This window comes from Macaca nemestrina, chromosome 11, assembly GCF_043159975.1.
Source record: "Macaca nemestrina isolate mMacNem1 chromosome 11, mMacNem.hap1, whole genome shotgun sequence".
NCBI lineage: Eukaryota > Metazoa > Chordata > Mammalia > Primates > Cercopithecidae > Macaca > Macaca nemestrina.
This window is the reverse complement of record NC_092135.1, coordinates 130,879,295-130,905,158: the sequence shown is the minus strand read 5'-3', so window position 1 is coordinate 130,905,158 and position 25,864 is coordinate 130,879,295. Positions and strand designations below refer to the sequence as shown.

General features: G+C 38.0%; 1 protein-coding gene across 10 annotated transcripts in view; it reads right to left on the bottom strand.

Annotated features, from left to right (window-relative positions):
* The window catches only part of LOC105473906 (GRB10 interacting GYF protein 2), a 164,072-nt gene that overhangs the window by 49,854 nt on the left and 88,354 nt on the right, over positions 1 to 25,864 (bottom strand). For 7 of the 10 annotated variants that reach the window (XM_071073568.1, XM_071073566.1, XM_071073567.1 and 4 more), the window contains 7 exons: positions 22,065 to 22,244; positions 18,482 to 18,699; positions 18,230 to 18,392; positions 17,954 to 18,142; positions 14,416 to 14,612; positions 13,139 to 13,298; positions 1,054 to 1,220 (listed from right to left, as the gene is read on the bottom strand). In XM_071073568.1, the coding sequence (XP_070929669.1) occupies positions 1,054 to 1,220; positions 13,139 to 13,298; positions 14,416 to 14,612; positions 17,954 to 18,142; positions 18,230 to 18,392; positions 18,482 to 18,699; positions 22,065 to 22,244 (1,274 nt within the window). Of the gene's footprint in view, positions 1 to 1,053; positions 1,221 to 13,138; positions 13,299 to 14,415; positions 14,613 to 17,953; positions 18,143 to 18,229; positions 18,393 to 18,481; positions 18,700 to 20,812; positions 21,525 to 22,064; positions 22,245 to 25,864 lie in introns of those variants that run through there. The other 3 variants (XM_071073571.1, XM_071073574.1, XM_071073573.1) reach the window with 3 other exon arrangements.

Sequence of the window (25,864 nt, the reverse complement as noted above, 5' to 3'; positions counted from 1 at the left end):
GCCCGTCACCAGACAGTCTAACCTGGAGAAGAAAAAATGAGGTACAGGTGACAGACCTCCAAAAGGAACACTACTGAGAGAGTCCAAGAGCAGCCGCAAGAGGAAGAAGGATGTCCCTGCCAATAGTACCCCAGTGTCAGAGCCCTAGGGAGATCACCAGCATTAAGGTTCCTTTTATTATTATTTTTTTGAGACAGGGTCTCACTCTGTTGCCCAAGCTGCAGTGCAATGGCGCAATCACGACTCACTGCAGCCTCGACTTCTAGGCTCAAGTGATCATCCCACCTCTGTCACTGATTGCCACATCTGGCTAGTTTTTTATGATTATTATTTTGTTACTATCTGTAGAGACAGGTCTCACTTCATTGTCCAGGGTGGTTTTAAACTCCTGGGCTCAAGCAATCCTCCAACTCTGGCCTCCCAAATCCCTCCCACACTGGGATTACAGAAGTGAGCCAATGTGCCCAGCCATGGTTCCATTTTTTAATTAAAATACCAGTAACTAAATTTTTTTAAGTCCTCAAAATATTTTTGAAGCACTGGTAACATTTATTTTAAGGCAAACCTCAAATTTAGAAACATTATGAGTGAGAAGGCAAGAGGCAAATCAAGTGGAAGAGAGGGGAATGTTTATTCTAACTAGAGGCAGCAAAGAAAGTCAAAGAGGTCAACTGTGTTGAAGCCTAGCAGATAAAGGTAAAAGCTCTGAAATGAGCTTAGAAAGGTAAGGTGCCAGGCATTGCAGGACCTGGTAGGTAGGCCAGGACAAGGTGTCGGTCTTCATTTTACATTTGCTGGAATGTTACTGAAGGATTCCATTTCTCTGTTGGGGAGGAGGTGGGGTGTGAAGAGGACAGGCACAGGTTACTTGAGTTTTGAAAAGATCATTATAGCTAAGTATTCAGTCTTCCATTCAGACTTTCCCTTACTATTTCCATTCATTTCAAAGAACTACAATTCCTTCATTAGATGATATATCTGGGTTGTGTTTTCAAAGAGAATCAAGTGTTTCTGTGACTAATATGTATTTCAGGTAAGGTGGAAGGTACTTACCATATGGGGAGGGGGAGCTGGACCTGGGGAAAAGGGAACCCTTCCCCACATTTTCATGATATCGCCAAGAGGTTGGAAGCTTTCATCACATGCTCTCTTCACCAATAAAGACATAGTAAAATAGCCCGCCTGAAACCATTCTGCCATCTCCTGATTATTGAAGGGACCTATAATAGCACCAATTAAACAGAAGGACAATAAGAAATCTTTCAGATTCAGAGAAAAAAAATATTTCCTGCATCTGATCCTCATTGAGGTGGCATCTGTCAAAAGGTTTTATACCATCTAATTTAATTCACCTCTAAAGGTAGCTAACAGACTTCTAATAAAATAATTTAGAAATAAAGTCTGTGTTTATACATCCCAAATTATCAGCAGTACTTCAATTATAAGGAGCATAACTGTCTCTATCTCAATCTCCACAACAATTCATGTGTCAGTAAAGTATGATACAATTGAAGAGTTAAGTATTTACTAGACTTTGTATCATTTAGGCATAAAGAATATAAACATGAAAGGCTGAAAACGTTCTCCAATTTTCATTTTCTGCCATAGATTAGTGAAAGTGGGGCAAAATGTAAATAATAATTAAGACAAATTATAATTCACTCTCTGACCTTGGTAGTGGGGAAAAAACGAGTATTCTCTGAATGTTTTATAATATGACATAATCAAGTATTTCATATACAAAAAAGACATAATCAAGTATTTCATATACATAAAATTAACATACAAATTCACTCTGATCAAAAACCATTAATTCATTCAACAAATATTTACTTAACATTGATGATATACGATGTAGACAGTAGGGATATGGCAATAAATAAAGCAAAGCCCTGGAACTTCCACTTCAGAAGATTAAGTAGATGTGCTTTTCCCTATTCCTCCTTTAAGTACAACTAGAAACCCTGGACACTGTATTAATATATAAAACAAGTAACACTGAAAGGTGGAGAGAAGAAGGTAGGCTGACTAGGGGTCTCAGTGATGACATGATCATGAATTCCCTGGTTTTTCTTTTGATAGCATATATCACAGATTTGGAGATGAAGAAGTCAGCAACCAAAATACATGACCTAATTATATGCTATCTACAAGAAAGTCACACAAAATATAACAAAGTAGGCAGATTGAGGAGATAAAAAGATATATCATGCAAATATTAACTTAAAGTAAGCTATCTTCATGTTTGATACCGTTGACTTCAGAGCAAAGAAAATTATCGGAGACAGAGAGATGTAATAAAGAAGGGTCAATACACATAGAAGATGCAGGAATTGTAATATGTATGTACCAAACAACAAATCTCCAAAATATACGGAGCAGGATCTGACAGAACTGAAAAAAAGAAACAGACAAATCCACAATTTGAAGACGTAACCACCACGTGATAGACCAACTAGCAGAAAATCTGCAAGATTACAGAATTCAACAACACAATCAACCAACAGAAGTGAAATGACTTTACAGAACATTCCAAATATAGAAAAATACATATTCTTTTCAACTAACCACAGAACATACAGCAATAATAGAACATATTTGGGGCAATAAAACAAACATAAAAAGATTTTAAAAAATTGAAATCATATTCAGTGCATACTGCTCGAGTGATGGGTGTACCAAAATCTCACAGATCACCACTAAATAACTTACTCATGTAACCAAGTATCACCTGTTCCCCCAAAAACCTATGGAAATAATAATAAAAAAAATCACATATAGTATGTTCTTTGACCACCAAGAATCAAGCTAGCAATACAAGAAAAATAACAGGAAATCTTCCAAACACTTAGAAACCCAAAAATATACTTCAAAATAATCCAAGGGTAAAAGAGGAAGTCTCAAGGGAAATTAAAATACACAGAACTGAATGGAAATAAAAATACAGGCTGGGCACAGCAGCTCATGTCTCTAATCCCAGCACTTTAGGAGGCCAAGGTGGGAAGATCACTCAAGGTCAGGAGTTCGAGACCAGCCTGGCCAACATGGTGAAACCATGTCTCTACTAAAAAACACAAAAATTAGCTGGGCATGGTGGTGCATGCCTGTAGTCCCAGCTACTTGGGAGGCTGAGGCAGGAGAATCGCTTGAATCTGGGAAGCAGAGGTTGCAGTGAGCCAAGATCGCACCACCACACTCCAGCCTGGGTGACAGAGTGAGACTCAGTCTCAAAAAAACAAAGAAACAAAATGAAAATAATGAAAATACACATATCTAATTTTGTGGGATACAACTAAAGAAGTGCTGAGAGAGAAATGTATAGTATTAAATGTTTCCATTAGAAAAGAGAAAAAGTTCCAAATCAATAATCTAAGCTCCCACTTCATAAATCTAAAAAGAACAAAATAAAGCCGGGCATGGTGGCTCATGCCTGCAATCTCAGCACTCTGGGAGGCCAAGGCAGGCAGATCACTTGAGATAAGCCTGGCCAACATGGTGAAAGCCCATTTCTACTAAAAATACAAAAATTAACTGGGTGTGGCGGCACGTGCCTGTAATCCCAGCTACTTGGGAGGCCAAGGCACAAGAATCACTTGAACCCAGGAGGCAGAGGTTACAGTGAGCCAAGATCACGCCACTGTACACTAGCCTGGGTGACAGAGTAAGACTGTCTCCAAAAAGAAAAGAAATAAAATAAAATAGAATAAAATAAAATAAAATAGAATAAAATAAAATAAACCCTAAGCAATCAGAAGGAAAGAAATGAGTAGAAATAAAACTGAAAATAAGAACAACTCTCTATTTCAGTGCAAGAGAGAAAATGCAGTGAAATAAAGAACCGATTTTTAGAAAATTTCAGTATAACTGAGAAACCTCTAGCAAGACTGACAAGAAAAAAAGAGAAATACACACATTTCCAATATCAGAAATGAGGTATCACTACAGAAACTGCAGACATCAAAAGGATAATAAGGAAATACTACAAACAACTCTACACATATACATTTGATATCTTAGACAAAATGGACCAATTCATTTAAAAACACAAACTACCACAACTCGCTCACATAAAATAGATCATTTAAATAACTTTAAAACTACTAGGGAAATAGAAAATACAATTTTTTAATTTCCAAAAAAGAAGGCTCCAGGTGGGTTCAATGGAGAACTCCATCAAACATTTAAAGAATTAACGCCAATTCTAAAAAAACCTCTTTCAGAAAATAAAAGGGGAAGACATACTTTCCCATTCATTTTATGAAGCTAATATTACCCTAATACTAAAACTACACAAAAAACAAAACTATAAAACAACATCCCTCAGCCGGGCACGGTGGCTCAAGCCTGTAATCCCAGTACTTTGGGAGGCTGAGACGGGCGGATCACAAGGTCAGGAGATCGAGACCATCCTGGCTAACACGGTGAAACCCCGTCTCTACTAAAAAACACAAAATACTAGCCGGGCGAGGTGGCGGGCGCCTGTGGTCCCAGCTACTCCGGAGGCTGAGGCAGGAGAATGGCGTAAACCCGGGAGGCGGAGCTTGCAATGAGCTGAGATCCGGCCACTGCACTCCAGCCTGGGCGACACAGCCAGACTCAGTCTCAAAAAAAAAAAAAATAAAAAAATAAATAAAACAACATCCCTCATGAATACAGATACAAAAATCTTTACCAAAATATTGGAAAATATAATTCACCAGTATCTACAAAAGATTATGTATCATGACCAAGTGGTATTTATTTCAAGGATGCAAAGCTAGTTCAATATTCGAACAGCAATCAATATAACCCACCACATGAAAAATCACACGATCAATCACACGATCAATCAACAGAGGCAGGAAAAGCATCTGACAAAATCCAATACCCACTCACAATAAAAACTCTCAGAAAACAGGAATGAATGGGTACTTCCTCAACTTGATAAAGAACATCTATAAAAACCTTACAGCTAACATTACATTTAATTATTAAAGACTGAATGTATTCCCTTTAAAAGAACACAGGAAAACAAGGGAAGGATGTCTACTCTCACCACTCTCACTCAATATAGTGATCAAACACACAATAAGGCAACAAAAACAAATAAAAGGCATACAGATTTAAAATGAAGATATAAAGCTGCCCCTATTTATGGATAAATATGACTGTCTATGTAAAATCTCAAGGAAACTACCCAAAGAACAGAAAGCAAAAAGAACTCCTTGAGCTAATAAATGAGCTCAAACATTTACTATCACTGGGAAAAAAAAAAAAAAAAAAAAAACTGAGATGCTCAGATGTAAATCTACACATATAGAATGTATGCTGAAAACTACACAACACTGATGAAAGAAATCAAAGATCTAATGACACAGACAGACACACCAAGTTCATGAACTAAAAGACTAACATGGTAAAGACATCAATTCTTCTCAAACTGATACAGAGGTTCAACATAATTCCTATCAGAATCTCAACAAGATTTTTAGTAAATACAGACAAGATTATCCTAAAAATTTTTATGGAAAGGCAAAGGAACTACAAAGTTAAAAAAAATTTTTAAAAACAAGATTAAACTGGGAAGAATCAGTCTACCCAATTTCAAGACATATTATACAGCTACAGTAATCAAGATTGTATAGTACTGGTGAAGGAAGAGACAGTGATCTATAGGACAAAATTAAGAAGTAGAAATAGAAACAGAACCACAAAGAAATAGACCCACACAAATATGCTTAACTAAATTTTAACAAAGGTGAAAGAAAACAATTTAAGAGAGAAAAGACATTCTTGGTCCTGAAGCAAATGGACACTCACTGAGAAAAAAACAGCAAAAAAAAACCTAGCTTACACGAAAATTAATTTAAAATGGACCGCGAACTTAAATGTAAAATATAAAAACTATAAAATTTTTCCATGAAAAAAAAAACTGTTGGAATCTAAAGCTTAGGCAAAGTGTTCTTGTTAAACTTAATACAAAAAAGAACCACCTATAAAAGAAAAACATTTATCTATTGTATTCATCAAAATTTACAACTTTTTGCTCTGTGAAAGACCCTATTAAGAGAATGAAATGAGAAGATAAAGACTGACAAAAAATATGTGCAAACCACATATCCATCAAGGGACTAGTATCTAGAATCAGTAATCAAAAATCTCTGAACAGGCTGGGCACAGTGGCTCACGCCAGTAATCCCAGCACTTTGGGAGGCCGAGGCAGACGGATTACCTGAGGTCAGGAGTTCGAGACCAGCCTGGCCAACATGGCAAAATCCCGTCTCTACTAAAAATATAAAAATTAGCCAGGCATGGTGGCACACGCCTGTAATCCCAGCTACTCAGGAGGCTGAGGCAGGAAAACTGCTTGAGCCTGGGAGACGGCGGTTGCTGTGAGCTGAGATCGTGCCACTGCACTCCAGCCTGGCTGACTAGACTCTGTCTTAGAAAAAAAAAAAAAATCTCTGGACAAAGGAAAGACCTGCCCTGATGACTTCTCTGGTGAAAACGTACCAAATATTTAAGGAAAAACTAATCATAATCCCTCTCAAACTTTTTCCAAAAACTGAAAAGGAAGGAAGACTGCCTATACTTCCTAATTCTATGAAGCCAAAATTACCCTGGTATCAAAGTACAAAGGTTCTAAAGAAAAATATAGACAAATATCCTTTATGAACATTGATGCAAAAATTCTTAACAAAATACTAGCAAAGCAAATTCAGTAATATATTAAAAAGATTATACACTATAATCCAAGTGGGATTTATTTATTCCTAGAATGCAAGGATGGTTCAAGGCATCAATATATGAAAATTGATCAATGTAATTTACCATATTAACAAAATAAGGGGGAAAAAACCACATGGTCATCTTAATTGACACAGAAGTAGTATCACCTTTTCATAAGGGTCAACAAACTAAGAATAGAGAGATCTACCTCAATACAATAAAAGTCATATATAAAAATCCCACAGTGGACATCATATTCAATAGTGAAAGACTGAAAGCTTTTCCTCTAACATCAGGAGCTAGGGAAGGATGCCCACCTTCACCACCTCTCTATTCAAGATAGTACCAAACGTTCAAGTCAGAGCAACTGGGCAAAAAGAAGAAGAAAAAAAAACATCCAAATTAGGAAGAAGTCTGTTCACAGATAATATATAGTCTTTTATGCAGAAAATTCTAGATTCTATTTTTCCAAAAACAGGTTAGAAGTAAGAAACAAATTCAGCAAAGTGGCAGGACACAAAGTCAAGACACAAAAATCAGTTGCATTTCTATACACTAACAATGAACAATCTGAAAAGAAAATTAGGAAAATATTTCCCTTACAATAACATCAAAAAGAATAACATACTTAGGGATTAACTAAGGATGTAAAAATCTTGTACAAAGAAAACTACAAAACACTGCTAAAAGAAATTAAAGACCTAAATAAATGGAAACACATCCATGTTCACAGACTGGAAGACTTAACATTGTTACAATGTTACAAAGCAATCTCCAGATTAAAGGTAATCCCTATTAAAATCCCAATGATGTTTGTTGCAGAAACAGAAAATCCATCCTAAAATACATACGAAATCTCAAAAGAGGGCAAATGGCCAAAACAATGTTTCTTTCTTGAAAAAGAGCAAGAGAGATCTATCATGCAACAATGACTATAGTTAATAACAATGTATTGTACTCTTAAAAAACACTGCCAAGTAGATTTTTAAGTGCTCTCACTACAAAAAATGATTAGTACGCTTATGTTAATCAAACTGATTTAGCCATCCATAATATGTATGCATATTTAAAAACATCATGTCGTATACAGCAAATATATAATATATATGTCTTTTTTTTTTTTTTTTTTAAAGACAGGGTCTCTGATACTCAAGCCGAGTGCTGTACTCACTGCAGCCTCAACTTCCTAGGCTCTAGCAATTCTCCTGCCTCAGCCTCCCAAGTAGCTGGGTATACAGGTGCGTACCACCACACCTGGCTAATTTTTTATTATTTGTAGAGACAGGGTCTCACTTATGTTGCCCAGGCTGGTCTCAAACTCTTGGACTCAAGTGATCCTCCCGCCTCAGACTCCCAAAGTGCAGAGATTACAGACATGAGCCACCACGCCCAGTCTCTTATGTGACAATTTAAAAATGTAATTAATAAAATTTTTTGGCCAGGCGCAGTGGCTCACACCTATAATCCCCCTTTGGGAGGCCAAGATGGCAGAAGAAAGACAGGGAGTACCACTTACAGCCAGGAGTTCAAAACCAGCCTGGTCAACATAGCAAGAATTTGTCTCTTTTTTTCTTTTTAAGATGAGGTGGGATCTCTTGGCTGGGCGCAATGGTTCATGCCTGTAATCCCAGCTACTTGGGTGGCTGAGGCAAAAGAATTGCTTGAACCCAGAAGGCAGAGGTTGCAGTGAGCCAAGACTGCCCCACTGCACTCCAGCCTGGGTGACAGAGCAAGGCTCTGTCTCCAACAACAACAAAAAATAAAATACAATAAAAAAGTGAGAGACAGGGTCTCACTATGTTGCCCGGACTGATCTCAAGCTCCCAGACTCAAGCAGTCCTCTGGTCTCTGGTCTCTGGTCTCAGCCTCCCAAAGCAATGGGATTACAGGCATGAGCCAGTACAAGTCAGCTGAGACCTCGTCTCTAAAAAAGAAAAATAATTAGCTGAATGTGGTGGTGTGTGCTTGTTCTAAAGAGGCTGGGGTGGGATCACTTAAGTCCAGGAGTTTAAGGCTATGGTGAGCCATTATCATACTACTGCACTCCAGCCTGGGCAACAGAGAAAGACCCTGTCTAAAAAGAAAAGAAAAGAAAAAGCTGGAGGACTCACATTTTCTGATTTCAAAATTTACTACAAAGAGTAATCAAAACAGTGTAATGCCAACATAAAGACAGACATATAGACCAATAAAATAGAACAGAGAGCCCCAAAATGAACCAGAGTACATGGTCAAATATTTTGAAAAGGATGCTAAGACTATTCCATGGAAAAAGGACAGTCTTTTTAACAAATGGTACTTGGAAAATTGGATATCTACATGCAAAAGAATGAAATTGGATTCTTACCTAACACCATATTCAAAAACTCAAAATGGATCAAAGATCTAAGTGCATGACCTAAATCGGTAAAACTCTCAGAAGAAAACACAGGGCAAATGCTTTATACAACATTGGATACAATAATGATTTCTAGGATATGACACCAAAAGCACAGGCAACAAAGCAAAAATAGACAAATTGGACTTCTTGAAAATTAAAAAAAAAAAGTGCATGATAAGACATTATCAGCAGAATAAAAAGGCAACCCAAAGAATGGGAGAAAATATTTACAAATCATGTATCTGATAAGGGATTAGCATCCAGAATATATAGAGAACTGAAACTCAGCAACAAAAAAATTAACAACCCAATTAAAAAAAAAAAAAAAAAAGGCAAAGGACTTGAATAGACATTTCACCAAAGAAGGTATACAAACGGCTAATAAGCACATGAAAAGATGCTGAACATTCCTTATCATTAGGAAAATGCAAATGAAAACTACAATGAGATACCACCTTACACCCATTCGGATGGCTACTATTAAAAAAGTGTTGGTGAGAATTTGGTGAAATTAAAACCCTTGTGGACTGTTTTTGAGAATGTAAAATGGTACAGTCACTGTGGAAAATAGTATGGTAGCTCCTCAAAAAATTAAAAATATAACTACCACATGATCAAGCAATTCTGCTTCTTGGTATATACCCAAAAGGATTGAAAACAGGGTCTCAAAAGAGATAGTTGTACCTTCATGTTCAAATCAGTATTATTATTATTATTATTATTATTTTAAAGACAGGGTCTTGCTCTGTCACCTAGGCTGGAATGCAGTGGCACTATCACAGCTCACTGTGGCCTCCAACTCCTGGGCTCAAGTGATCCTCCTGCCACAGTCTCCTGTGTAGCTGGGACTACAGGCACACACCATCCCACACCCAGTTAATTTTTAATTTTTTTTTATAGAGACAAGGTCTCTCCATGTTTCCCACGCTGGTCTCAAACTCCTGGGCTCAAGCAATCCTCCCACCTCAGGCTCCCAAAGGGTCAGAATTACAGGCGTGAACCACACCGCACCTGGCCCATAGCAACATTATTCACAATAACTGCAACATGAAAACAACCCAAGTGTCCATCAATAGATGAAATGGATAAGCAAAATGTGTAATACACCTACAGGGGAATACTATTCAGTCTTAAAAAGGAAGAAAATTTTGACACACGCTACAACATGAATGAACCTTGAAGACATTATGCTAAGTGAAATAAGCCAGTCAAAAGACAAATACTGTACAATTCCACTTACATAAGGTGCTTAGAATAGTAAAATTCATAGAAACAGATAGTATAATGGTAATTGCCAGGGACTGGAGGAAATGAGGAATTATCGTTTAACGTATACAGTTCCAATTTGGGAAGATGAAAGAGTTATGGAGACGGATGATGGTTGCACAACATTAAAAATGTATTTAATACCACTGAACCATACATTTAAAAATGGCTAAGATGGTAAATTTTATGTGTATTTTAACACAATATTTAAAATGAATTAAAAAAAAAAAACGTAAAATAAGCAAACAATCCAATTAGGACATGAACAAAAAAAGACATGAAACATGAAGAAAAACTTGAATGAACAGGACAAAGAGATGGCCAGTAAGAACATGCAAAGATGATCAACATCATTAGCCATTAGGGAAATGTAAATTTAAAACCCCAATGAGATATCACCACACACCTGTCAGAATGGTTAAAACAGAAAAATAGCAACAACATCAAATGCTGATAAGGATGTGGAGAAACTGCATCACTCATAGATTGTTGGTGGGCATATGAAATGGTATAGCCACTCTGGAAAACAGTTTGGCAGTTTCTTTTAAAACTAAGCATACAACTACCATACAACTCAGCAACTGCACTCTGGGCATTTAGCCCAGAGGAACGAACACTTATGTTCCCTCAAAAACATGTCCATAAATGTTTATAGCAGCTTTATTCATTATAGCCCTAAAACTTCAACAACCCAGATGTCCTTCAATGGGTGAATGGTTAAACAAACTTTGATAACATTCATATCACACAATACTACTCAGTAATAAAAAGACACAAACTATTGATATATGCAATAACCTGGATTAATCTCCAGAGAATTATGCTGAGTGAATAGAACCAATCTCCAAAAGTGTGATTCCATTCCATTCTTGCAATGACAAAACACAGAGCTGGAGAACAGATGAGTCATTGCTAGAGGCTAACAAAGGAGCGGGGGTAGAAGGGAAGCTCAGGTGGCTACAAAAGAGCAACCTGAAGAATCTCTGTGCAGATGGAAAAGTTCTGAATCTTTTTTTTTTTTGGAGACACAATCTCACTCTGTCACCCACGTTAAAGTGCAGTGGCACAATCTCGGCTCGTGGCAACCTCTGCCTCCTGGGTTCAAGTGATTCTCATGCCTCAGTCACCCAAGCAGCTGGGACTACAGGCGCATGACACGACATCCAGCTAATTTTTGTATTTTTAGTAGAGATGGGGTTTCACCATGTTGGCCAGTCTGGTCTTGAACTCCTGGCCTCAAGTGGGCCACCCACCTTGGCCTTCCAAATGCTGGGATTACAGGCATGAGCCACCACAATCAGCCATGTTCTGAATCTTGACTGTACAAATGTCAAAGTCCCATTTATGTTACTGTACTATAGTTCTGCAAGAGGTTACCACCAGGGGAAGCTGTGTAAAGGGTATATGTAATCTCTCTGTATTATTCCTTATAATTACATATATAGCTATGATTATCCCAAAATAAATTTGATTAAAACACACACAGACACACACACAAAGCCCTGCTCTCATATATCTTACCAGACTGTAAACAATGAACAAATATGTAAAATGCCAGGTAGTAATAAACGCTGTGAAGAATAGGCAGGGTAAGGAGATTGAGAGTGGAATGGGGAGTTAATTCACTGGAGAGAGCTCACAGGGTAGGCACACAGTAAAATGCTATCATTAAAATTACATTAATATGAAGTGACCAACCAATTTCAGGGTAACAGGACAGATTTCAAAAGCAGAAATGAAGAATCAACAAATATCCTTTATAGACAGATAGCACTCTGTGCCCATTCTAATCGAACTTATACACCACACAAATCTTCTAAGGGATTCATGTGTAACACAGTACTATCTTTTATCTGACATTTTTAGTAGTTCTCTACCATTTTTATCAACTCCACTTGAAAACAAAACAGTTAAGGTCCTCCAACACTACTGCTGCCATCATCTTTTCACAGTCAGGGAAATGGAAACACAGAGAAGGTGAGGAGGTTACCTGCCTCCTTAACCAACTGAGATGCCAGAGCTGACAGTCTTAAACATTTTGCTTAAGTTTTAAAAAGTCTGAAACATTTGCTTAAATATTATCCCTGTCATATTTGTCATCACATTCTGCCTTGTATTCAATTTTTTTTTTTTTTTTTTTTTTTTTTAGACAGCATCTCACTCTGTCGCCCAGGCTGGAGTGCAGTGGCGTGATCTTGGGTCACTGCAGGCTCTGCCTCCTGGGTTCAAGCGGTTCTCCTGCCACCCTCCTGAGAAGCTGGGATTACAGGCACCCACCACCACATCCGGCTAATTTTGTATTTTTAGTAGAGATGGAATTTCACTATGTTGGCCGGTCTGGTCTCAAACTCCTGACCTCAGGTGATCCACCCACCTCGGCTTCCCAAAGTGCTGGGATTACAGGCGTGAGCCACCACACCAGGCTGTATTCAAATTATTTTCACATAGGTTGACTATCTCTAATACAAAAATCTGAAGTCCAAAATGCTCTAAAATCTGAAACTTTTTGAGCATCACACAAAGGAAACATTCAATGGAACATTATGGAATTTGGATTTCTCAGATTAGGCATGCTCAACTGGTATGTACAATGCAATTATTCCAAAATCGGGAAGGAATCTAAAAACACCTGAAATCAGAAACACTTCTAGTCTACGTGTGTGTGCACGCGTGTGCTTGTTGACTTCTTTTTCTACTATAACTCAAATTAAACAAATCCCTTCTTAGAGATTCTGGAAGTAATGGCACACACTTCAGTACTTAAAGGAGAAAGGAACAACTTGCCTTGAATTTCTCCCTGAGGATCTTTGTAATACCACTTCTGCATTGCTTCATGCATCAATGGAATTGACACTCCTTTAGCTCTGTGCTCCTGCAGTTTTGATGCCAATCTTTCATCATCTAGTGCACTGTCTTGGAGATAAGCCACCATTTTCTCAGCTTGCTAATAACAGAAAAACAGAAATCAAGGAAACAAATGATCCTAAATTAGTACTTGTACACATAGTAACAATGACTTCCCTTTTTTTTTTTGGATTACTTGATCTATGAAAGTCACTATGCAAAGGACATGGCAGGTAACTTCTCCCAACAATGCCATGAAACAGGTACTATCCTCATTTTACAGAGGGGGAAACTAAGGCTCAGAGATGCCAAATCTTGCTCAAGGTCTCAAAATTACTAATCAAATCAACTAAGATTAAAACAAAAACTGCTCTGGATCAAAGCCCAGGGTTCAAATCAACACTAGTAAGAGTACTTTGCTTGTTTTTAATAGAGACGAGGTCTCATCATGCTACCCAGACTGTTCTTGAATTCCTGGGATCAAGCGATCCACCTACCTCAGTCTCCCCAAGCAGCTGGGTCTACAGACACGCACCACCTTGCCTGGCTAAGAGTACTTTTTAAACTAATAAGCTATTGGTCAACTCTAAACGGTATAAACTAAACCTGTAAAAAGAATGTTAATAGAACAAAAGGCTCAATTAATAAATTATAAATAAAATCTCTTACAAGTTTTACTAAGACACTATCTCACTTTTTCCTTTCTTCAACATTTCCTGCCACTAACCATCCCAACCCAAAGGGAAGAGAAATTCTTTCACAGAAAAGCAAGCTATCACTTACTTTACATATAACAATGGTATACACAATCTTGGGGAAATTTAGAGACATGAATAAGATGTTAATACTCTGACAGTTGAACTATTTTCCCCGTTATACTTGAAGCAAAAATTACAGAAGATACAGTGACCATCCACAGCTGCTTGTACTCACCATTTTTGGCATTCCACTAATGTCCAAAAAGAAAAAAGAAAAGTAAATAGCTAGGGGCCACCTAAGAGCAAAAAATAACCTGACATAATGACTACTACATAGCAGAAACTTATAAGCATGAAATGAATTGAAAGACAATTACTTATACAAATAAACACTAAATTTCCAATTTTTCCAGTACTTAAAATCTAGTGACAAAAGTTTTATATTTGAATATTCATGTAATGCCTGCTAATTTTTATGGCAGTTTAAGAGGAGACAAAAAGAATTAACAGGATTTCTACCTGCTCCAAATGTTTGAGACCTTCTTCATCATCGGGTTCTGTGGAAACACTGCCCATACCAGGAGCACCTACAACTGGCGTTTCAACTGGCCGGAGGGTAGGACTAGGATTGGGAACAGGAGGTGGAAGTATGAGAAGAGGAGAGGCTGTATCTGAAGCAATCTGCGACAGGGGCTGCTGGACATCAGCAACCATTTCTAGGGGGAAAAAAATAAGATGAAAATCCTTTGAAATACAGAGACTTGTATGAAGGCTACATAACTACATTATAAAGTCGCACAGCCAGCTAACTGGGTCCAACAGAAATGTGAGCCCTGTCATGAACAGTGAAGCTACTTCTATGGAAAAATGTAATATTGCTTCCTAGAATGACAAAATTACCTACACAGAATGACAAAAGGTAAGAGTTAAAAGGTACCTAAAAGGTGATTCTCCAGGGCTTACCTGTGTCACCAGAGCACCTACCCAGTTATAGGCTGACCTCTTAAAAACAATCAGTCTAATCCTTTCTTCATAACATGTCTCCAATTGTAAAGGATAGTTATCAATGCACCCTAAATCTTCTCAAAGATATGTCATCTCTCATCAAAACCTTTACTGAAAATATCAATGATTATGTTCCTTAAGTACCTGTTTCAAGTCATGATTAATATAATTCAATACATTACATCTTGTAGGATAATGAGAAGCACTTGGAGTCTACCTGTACAGCGCAGGATGTTCTTCTCAATAGGAATACAAATTACAAAAGAGGTTCTGTCTTGGTTCCTATTTCTAACCTCTCAGTGTGCAGGCTCTTAAGAAGGAAAAGGGGGATGGAATAATTAGGTATAATTACAGTTTCCCCTTTGAAATCTTGTTTGTTCAATTACAGATAGCTTCTCCAAATTCCTGCTCCTCTCACTGACTCATTCTTTGCCATACTTTTTAAAAGGATAGTCTATACATGCTGTCTCCACTTTACGCACACCTGCTGTAAGGGGACTTCTACTCTCATCTCTCCAGTAAAGTTCCTCTCTCAAAGATAAGCAGTGACACAAAGTTGCCAAATACAATGGCTTTTCCTAGTCTTCCTCATCCAATCTCTTAGTAGCATCTGACATTATCAACTCAATTCTAAGCTAAACCATTCCTTAGTTTCCCTGCACTCTACTCTCCTATCTCTACTTTTACCTCTGAGGATTTTTCTCTGGTTCCTCTTCCTTTACCCTTTAAAAATGGGATTTACTCAAAGTTCTAATCTCAGTCCACTTTTCTTCTTACCCCTAATAAGTGCATGCAGAATTTTCAATTTTTATTCTCTCTCTAGCCCTAAACTCTTCCCATCTAGCTACAGTCCCTCATTCACAACTGCTCTCTGGCCATCTCCACTTAATTTCTTCTCATCAACACCTCAGAATTACTGTTCAAAACTGAATTTATTCTCTTCCCTCCCCAGTGTGCTCCTCGACTTCCACTCTATGGTGAATGGCACCCTAATCCTCTCAGGCTCTTTGGCTCTTCCCTCTTCTTTTCATGAGAATGGCACCATAATCCTCTTATAATCCTCTCTGGCTCTTGCCTCTTCTTTAACCTGATATCCAGTCAATGACTGAGTCCTGCCAATACTTATTTTAACATCTCCTCTGCCACAACTTCCCTTTACAGGTGTACTACTACCTACCCCATAGTGACTGCTCAGGAGTCTAAGTGGTCAGAGTGAAGCCGAACTGTCATCACAAGATAGTCTACACCCCGCTGTCAAATCCATGTTCTAACCATGTTTCCCAATATCCTCCTTTTCACACTTCATATTTCATCAAATAAAAACAAGAGCTGATTTCCTGCCCAAGCCTGGATCAGTCCCACTTCTTCACTTCAGCTTTCACTGCTCCCTAGTACTGGAATGCCTTCTCCCAATTCATCTAGCTACACTTACCTCCAAATTCTACTTACTATTCCAAGACGTGTTCAGAGACCACCTACTTCCTGAAGTATCCCAAGAGTCTGCCAGCAGTGAACCCTTATCTTACTTTGTGCTCTGGAATAGTGATACACGCACGCTTTATCTCCCCTACACACTATAAATCTGGAGTTTTGACCTTTAATGTACATCTCTGAAGCCGTCTCAGAATATGCATATCTAGACTTGATCCAAGAATCTCCTGAATAAGGCTTCAAGCATGTTTATTCAAAAGAATGTACCACAAGTAGTTCTGGGGCATATCCTACTACAAATCAAACTGTCTCAAAGATATACCAGTCTCACAGTGCCTGCTATGTAGAGTACAGATTCAAGTACTTGCTGAGCTACTCAAGAAGCTAAGGGCAGGAGGATCACTTGAGTCCAGGAGTTCGGATCCAGCCTGAGCAACATAGAGAGGCCTTGTCTCATTTTTGTTGTTGTTCATTTTGTTTTTAGAGACAGGGGTCTTGCTATGTTGTCCACGCTGTTCTCAAACTCCTGGGCTCAAGTGATCTCCCCCATTTCAGCTTTCCGAGTAGCTGGGATTACAAGCACATGCCATCACACCCAGTGAATCTCATCTCTTTAAAAAAAAAAAAAAAAAAAAAATCAGCTTTGTTCTAGACATTTAAAAAATTGAAAAATTCTTGGTTTGAGTTCTCAAAGTATCAGTCTACTGGGAAAAAAGGTAATAAACATCTTTATGATATTATAATGCTATGTTAGAAATAAGGCTGATTGTTTAAGAAACAAAGGAAGAAGACACCTACCCTAGTCTGGGGGCTTTGGATGGAAGAGAGTTTCAAGAACAGAGAAAACGATGCGCTAAGGTATGAACCCTAGAAAACAGGAGATATTTCAGGACCTAGAAGGCTTTGAGGCTGGTGAGTAGAATGTGAGGGAGGTAAAGAGGCTGGCAATGAAACTGCACAAAGGGAAGCAGATGCCAGATTGTGCAGTGTCTCATATGTCATGTTAAAAGGTATGAATTTTTACGGTAAATGAATCAAGCAACCCTTCAACGTCAGGCATTACAATGACATTTTCTAATATGTACAAGAAGAAACATGGAAATGAGCATTAATATTGCCTAATAAAGTGTATAAACAACTTAAACCAATACATTAACACTGAAAAAGAGATATATTTTAAGCTTATTGTGCCACAGATTAATATATGTTCTCTTCTTGGCCTCTTTTAGAACAATGGCATTTTGGTGTGTCATCTGGTAATTTAAGCTGGGCACATAATCAGTCAACACATGAAAGGAAGGTAACTGTCTGATATGGGAATCAAACTAATGCAAAGGATCTGACACCCAGTTCACTAGTAATGACACGGTGGCTATGTCATAACACCTTAGGACAGGAGATTCCAGAGCTCCACCCTTGCAGATTCTCTGTTTTGGTAAATTCTGAGACGGACACATAAGTGAGAAGCCCTCCTTGACTGGGTTTACTGGTAAAATAATCTATTCTGATAATTCACCCACTAAAAGCAGTTCTAGGAGGCATAAGTAGAAGCCTATCTTATCAATGATCACTGGCCTCAGCAGAATCCTATTTTAGCTTGTCTATTCCCACAAATACATACCATCCGCTCTGCTGGGCACTTTGGCTGGTAGACTATTTTCCATCCGAGTCTCCTCTTCAGCTTTTTCCGTTTGCTCGGTTTTTGGTTCATCTTTCCTCTCAAACTGTGATGCTTCCTGAGACTGATGGTCTGAAGGAGTGCCTGGTCTAGCAGATGATAATGAGGTCTGGGGAGTTTCCTCACTAGCTTCTGGAACACGAAGTAATCTTAGTTGAACTTAGGAAAGTTTTGGTTTGATGGAGGAAAAAAAAGGTAAAGGGCAAGAAGAGGCCTTACCAACTCCTATTCTATCTGTTTTCTCTCCTTCTTTCTTATTTGTCTTATCAGGTTCTTTGGCCTCTTCATTATGGCTACCCTCAGAGTCAGAGCACTCCTCCCCTTCGTCCACAGGCCGGAAGTCCATCTCCTGCTCTTCTGGAATAGGCTCTTTCTGCACTTTCTGTAGCAAGAGAATAAAACCAAAGATCAACAGCAGATTTGGCTTTGGTATAAGGTTGTTGGTCATGACATTTAAAACACATTTCTTACTTTTAGAGAGAGGAATGCTCCAGATGAGTCAAATGTGCCCATTTCTTCTTCAGCATCCTCTAAGCACCATTCGGGCAAGCTATCCCTGTCATCATCTATGCTCCCACTGCCAGAGCGAACCCTTCGGTAACCCCTTTCATCATCTCTATCTCGAAAATCAAACTCGAACCTTCGACGTCGTTCCATGTGTTCCCGCCAGCCTGCAGAACGAGGGCCATCTGAGATGAGAAGGAGGACACAAACCTTAGAAAAGTTTTATGACAGTATTTGAAAAAGAAAATCAGGAATAGAAAATAAAGGAGAAAACTACAAGTGACTGCAAACTCAAATGGACTGACCTAGTAAAGAGAACATTAGGCAACTAAATGTAAGTTCAGAGTTCAGAGTATACATACCATTATGAGACGACAACAGTACTTAAGTACTGAGCCATGCAACATACTCTAAAGCTTTAAAAGATAAATCTAAAATGAAGCACATTTAAAGGACACTGTATTCCAAGTAAGCACTTTTAATAAGTCCTAGGTACTTGATTAAAATACCAATTAGCCGCCAAATCCTCATCCAGACTTAATGCACTAGATATCCTTCCATACTGAAGATTATACCTTCCCTTTGCCCAATCTTAAAGCATTTTCTTTCTTCCCATGAAAATATCGTTTATGGATAAAATCAGCTCCCTGTGTCGATTTATAATATCAAACTCATCATGCCTATTTATTAATGCCAGGTTCCCACTTGTAATTCTGATTCTCCCCCCAAAATTCATGAAATTTACAGCGCTGAAAGTTGTCACAGAGATTTTATAAAGTCCACTATCCTAATTTTATAGTTTAAGGAGAAACTAAAACTTTGCCAGCAGAAGTAACTCGCATATGGCAAAGTAGAACTAAAATCCAATTCTGTACCCTCTGCTGCTTGTTCCACAATAACATGTTTACTCTCCTTTCCCTTCTTTCTCATCTCTTAATTCTCCCTATCCATATAACACTCCCAGGGACATTCCTAAATCTACATTTCCCAACAGAAAAAAAGACTGCCTAATAATAAAAGATCCTACTTAAGGTATTTTTCTAAAAAAAAAAAGAAACGGAAACTCTTGTTAAAATCTGACAGACCTAGACTCTGACAGAGTCTTAAAGAGTCTTAAAAAAAAAAAGCAGGCTTTAACCTATTAGAATTTTCCATCCTTGACTGCATTCTCTGTGGGGGATAAGAAAAAGAAATGTGGCCAGAGCTAAATGTTCTCACTATTGAGACAAAATTTGCAAAAACCAGCAATCTAAAAATCAAATTGGAAAACAAAGGGCAAAATGTTAAAAAGCCAAATACAGGTAGCATCTGATAAGCCACTCACAAAAAAAATATCTTATTCCCACACTCCCATCCCTTCATGTAACAACAACAAAACACTATTTACTAATTCCTATGAGAACTAAGGAATTTTATACCCAGACTGCTTACATGGAAACCTTGAGCCATTATGCGAAAAAAGTCTTCATGATCAAATGAATTCCAGAGCCCTCTGTACTGCTTTCATTTCTAACAGTCTAAATGTACATCATGATAGGAATCTATCCTTCTAGGTACCTGGCTCATGCTTCCTCTTACTGAGTTTCTTAGGTTCAGCTCCCAGACTGGATGCCTTCCTGTCCTTAATGGTCCCAACTCCATACGCATCCAGCTGGAAGCCCTATTTTATATCCCATAATGTTATCTTACCAGTAGTTCATAAAATTTTACTCACAAAACTAAATACAGCAAGTAAGACATGTAAGGTACTTATTAAGGCCGACTGCTGATTTACAGACCCTGCATCTAAACTAAAGTTGGATCCTGTTTTCATAAAGATAAAAGCAGTTAAAATACTTTAAAGTTTTACTCAAATCTTAATAAAAGATTAACCATAAACTAACAAATGTTAAGAGTTAACATATGAAAACTGCTATAATCAGGCTATACTTTGAATATACTGGGTTTAAAAAGTGAATAGTATTCTTTATTTAAAATGCATTTACACTGTTTTTTCAGACCCATATATCTTTGTATCCCCCAAACTATCTTTTAAAAAATATGGATTTCAGCCACAGGTGTGACTGAAAAAACATATATGTATATGGATTAAAAGTTCTGGAAGATACACAAGTTGATGACAAAAATGACATGAAAGTCAAATATTAGGGGGAAAAAAAGATTTAGAAAAGATGAGAAAATAATATATATCCAAATTCTAAGTTGTTGGGTGGGAGGTACTTTGATAAACTCCCTTTAATAGAATCAACATCAGACATTAGGGCTCAAAAAACATTGTTCATCTTCCAAAACATTCACCTTGTTTGTTTTTGACCAGCTGGAATTTCGTTTCTCTCTCAACCCAGATCCTATCCATTCTTCACTGAATGCTTGTTGGGAACATAGTCTACAAACCCTCTGCCTACGGACAAGCTCAGCATAAAATGCCTTTTAAAGAACTATACCATTTGGCTCAGGACACAGACTAATGAAAATTGTCTAGATCTTGTGATGTAAACAATGCCCACTAATGACAGAAAACCCACCCAAGAGGCAGCCATGAAGAGTTGGTATAAAAGCATCCTAACCCTACCCAAACATTAACTTCAGTATGTTTCTATCTACCTACCACTTCCTTAAAATACTCTGAATGCCTGTTATAATGTCTACCCAGATCTAAGCTAGTGGTTTTGCTAATAACTTGATTTTTAAAAGTGAAAACAGTTTACATTATCATGATTTCCTGTATTAAAGGTAAGCCTCTCTGGCACATGGTTGATAAAATACTGTCATACACATGAAATTCATAGGGCATGCACATACTTTGTGTGCTTCAGTTTTGCATGACCCCACGATTGGAACTACAGTTGCATCTGATTATCATGAGGCATGGAATCAGCACTGTGGTAGGATATGAACTTTAACACAAAGCACTAGTGTCTTCAATTACCAGCATATCTAATGTCCAAGAAGAACAGTTTGAAGCATTCTTAAGAGACAAACAGAAGAACTTTAAAAACCACTAATCAGTACTATTCTCTCTCCTTCTTCTAAAGTTAGAAGGACATAAGAATGAACTTGTGATTATGTTTCTGACCTAGCTTTAAAGCTTATTCTTCAAATAAGGTTAAATCACATTTTCAAGGGGAAAAAATGGAAGAATAAACCCTTTCTTGTTAGGAAAAACACCCACTGTTGGGGAGGGAAGCACATATTTCAAGTGTATAATTTTTATACATTTATAAATCTTAAAGAATGCTGAAAAAAGATTCAAAGATTTAGAGGTAGACAAAACTGAATGAAACCCTCATTTTTGCAGTTGAGAGCAGGTGCTTCCCATTAAACTACACTATTTGCCCCAGAAAAATAGAAAAGTGATTTCAATCAACTGAACAGATGTAGCAGGAAATTTTTATGTTGCAATTTTTTCTAGTAATAAAACTGTGACAGCATAAATAATATGAATCCTCCCCCACCTTTTTTAAGCCAGTTTATCTTTTCCATTTAATCCCTATTTCCATCAAATTTCCCCTTATTTCAGTCCCTATGGACCTTTACTCAGAATTCTTACCAGGACTGTGAGGTCGCCACCTCTCTCCATCCCTCCTTGATCCAGCTAGTCGCCAACCTCCATCTTCATCTTCTCCATTTTGTTCCTCTCTAAAGATGCGCCAATTTTCACTTTCTGAGCGTATAAATTCATGCTTTCTCCCTACTGATGCTGGTCCACCTTCCTCAAAATTTGGTCTCCCTATAAAGAAAATAATATGGTAAGTAACCATGAGCCTCTGCCAGTAAAGATTTTGAAAACAAACTTCACAGTTCAAATCAAGCTTTCCTGCAAATGTGTCCATTTCAATATTCAGGAAAAAATCACTAAAATAACTGTGGGTATTTGCATATATTATCAGACACATTTCTTAAGGCTGAATGTTCACAGACTGTGCAATTATTTTTTAACAAAAATATTATGTACAGTTTTTTTTTTTTTTTAAAGCCATGCAATGGAAAGTCCATCTTCCTACACAAGACCCTCACAGTCATATTCCCCAGAAGTAACCATCATCAAGTTTCTTATAAAGTCTTCCAAACACTGTCTGTGGGTACACTTACACATGTATACATAGCTCCCTCATCCACATGCACAAACGCCACCCTCTGGATGTTATAAATGTTGTTTTGTTTGCTGTTTTCACTAACACTGTATCTTGCCAATCCCTCCTTACCAGCACATACTTTTTAAAATTATACAATATTTTTCATTATACAACATACTTTATATAACCAACACCTACTGGTGATTCTGCCTAAACATGGTATCTGTACATGTCAGGCCCTCTTTTATTCCAAAACAGATTATAAACTGAAAAGTAGGCCGCATGGTGGCTCACGCCTATAATCCCAGCACTTTGGGAGGCCGAGGAGGGCAGATCACAGGTCAGGAGTTGGAGACCAGCGTGGCCAATACAGTGCAACCTCGTGTCTACTCAAAACACAAAAATTAGCTGGGTGTGGTGGCAAGTGCCTGTAATTCCAGCTACTCAGGAGGCTGAGGCAGGAGAATCACTTGAACCCAGGAGGCGGAGGTTGCAGTAAGCAGAGATCGTACCGCTATACTCCAGCCTGGGCGACAGAGCGAGACTCCGTCCCTCACTGCCCCCCAAAAATAAAAATAAAAATTGAAAAGTAGTATAACCTCATTTACTCTAGCACCTAATACAATACAGGCATACCATAAATTGCTTTTGAACAAAATTCAAAATTAAGGTATATCTAACTTAATATCTAAAAAGTTACATTAATGTCAAGAGAGCCTGGTACAACAAGTAAACTAAACTGCTATTTTAAAAGGACAAGATCATTCTAAATTGTGCAAACAAATTATTCAGTCACCATTCCACATGTGCTAACATATATAACTCATAACATTCATAAAATCTCACATCAAAATAGTTAGAAATCCAGAATAACATACATTGATGTCCTCAGTTTATGACAATAAAAGTTCATGTTCTCGTAATGACAAACTCAATCCTTTTAATTAATCCATACTAAAAGTGAAAAAAAAATTGAACAACAGCATATGAAAATGAGATTCTAATTTCTGGTCATTCTGTTATATTCCATCTTACATATATTGAGATTCAGCATCCTGCTTGCCCATATGGTTGTTAGTCTGCTACTAAGGTATCATTCTATTGAAAGATAAAATATCTTGGAAGAATGGGAAGACATGATCTGCTGCTTTCTTATTGTGGTGGGCAGCCTCTAAGAGCTCACCAACAATCCTAGCCTGCTGATCTCTGTGGAATCCTCTACCTCTAATTATGAGCTGGACTAACAGAACGCAGCTGAAGTGATGAGATGCCACTTACAATATTAAAGACGACTGCAGTTTCCATCTTGGACACTTTCTCTGAAGGACACTAGTTGCCATGTAGTGACACAGACCTTGTGGAGAAGCTCGCATGGCAAAGAACTGAGGCTTACCACCAGAAACACGAGTGAGTCTGGAAGTGGATGGAACCCCAGTTGAGCTTTGAGAGACTGCAGCATGGGCTGACACCTTGAGTGCAGCCTTACAAGAACCCTGGGTCAGAACCACCCAGCTAGGATAAGATGTTTCTAGATTCCCAACCCACAGAAACTGAGATAATAAATGTTTGCTGTTTTCAACCACCAGGCAAGGGTTTTATTATCTATGACCTTGCTCTTACCTGCAGGATGTGTCTGGAATGTCAGAATTATATTCTGGCTTTCCTTGGTTTATTAGTCCATTTTGCATGGCTATAAAGGAATACCTGAGGCTGGGTAATTTATTTAAAAAAAAAAAAAAAAAGTCTATTTGGCTCATGGTTCTGCAGGCTATACAAGCATGGCACCAGGATCTGCATGGCTTCCAGTGACACCTCAGGAAGCTGTCACTCGTTGTGCAAGGTGAAGTGAGAGCAAGTATGTCACGTGGTGAGAGAGGGAACCAGAAAGATGACAGAGATCCCAGACTCTTGAACTCATTACAGTGGGGAGGGGACGAGGGATCCACCCTCATGACCCAAACACCTCCTACCAGGCCCCACCTCCAACACTGGGGATCACATTTCAACATGAGATCTGGAGGGGACAAACATCCAAATTATATCACCTGAGAAGTCATAATCTAAATCTATTGTGGCTATTATGTAATATCTGATATATCAAAAACTATATTGCAGCTTTTAGAAATTATTTTGTGTAAGTAGCTAGAACCTCAGGCACATGCCACCACACTCAGCTAATTTTAAAATTTCATTTCATTTAATTTTTGCAGAGATGGGGGTCTTGCTATGTTGTTTAGGTTGGTCTTGAACTCCTGGCCTCAAGTGATCCTTCTGCCTTGATCTCTTAGTAAATTATGTAGAACGGCACTTCTGCATAATTTATTCAGTTTCTTCACCACATATTTCCAACTGTTGCCCTAAACAGGCTGTTTAAAAATGTGATCATGTTATGAGAAAATCCTATTCATTGAATTTCAGGGATGCTGAATTTCAGGGAGCTAAATTTTTGAACCTTGTATGTAATTGTTACTGGTACATAAGTAAACTTTATTGACACTACAAGTAAAAAAAAAGATCTGAGGCTGGGCGTGGTGGCTCACACCTGTAATTCCTGCACTTTGGGAGGCCGAAGCAGGCGGATCACCTGAGGTCAGAAGTTCAAGACCAGCCTAACCAACATGGAGAAACCCCGTCTCTACTGAAATACAAAAAAATCAGCCGGGCATGGTGTCGCACACCTGTAATCCCAGCTACTCGGGAGGCTGAGGCAGGAGAATCACTTGAACCGGGTGGCAGAGGTTGCGTTAAGCTGAGATCGTGCCATTGCACTCCAGCCTGGGCAACAAGAGTGAAACTCTGTCTCAAACAAACACACACACCCCTAGATCTGACTTAGTAAACTAAAAAAAAAAAAAAGAAGTTATTATGTGTAAATAATCACCTAGAAACAAAATTTAAGCTCCTTTATAGAAATTTCTGAACAAGTATTGTTCAAAATGGGTTGAACCAATATTCATGTAGAATGCTTTGGAACTAGTATTCATGTAAATTCAGGCTACTTCATTCTCCACAACACCTCCACCCCCTCCTTCACAAATGAGGAAATGGGTCTTCACTAGTCAAGGTGTGCAGATAAGAACTGGAGCCAAAAAAAAGAATAAAAAACAAAATACTTAAAAAATAAATAAAAGAAGCAAAAATAATAAACAAAACAAAACAAAAAATAATTGGAGCCAGAATTTGAAACCAGGTCTAATGACTCCAAATCTCATCATTCTTTCTTTGGTGTTGCTTTCCTCTTTATCTTCAAATTTTCTGCCTCAAATCCTTTTTG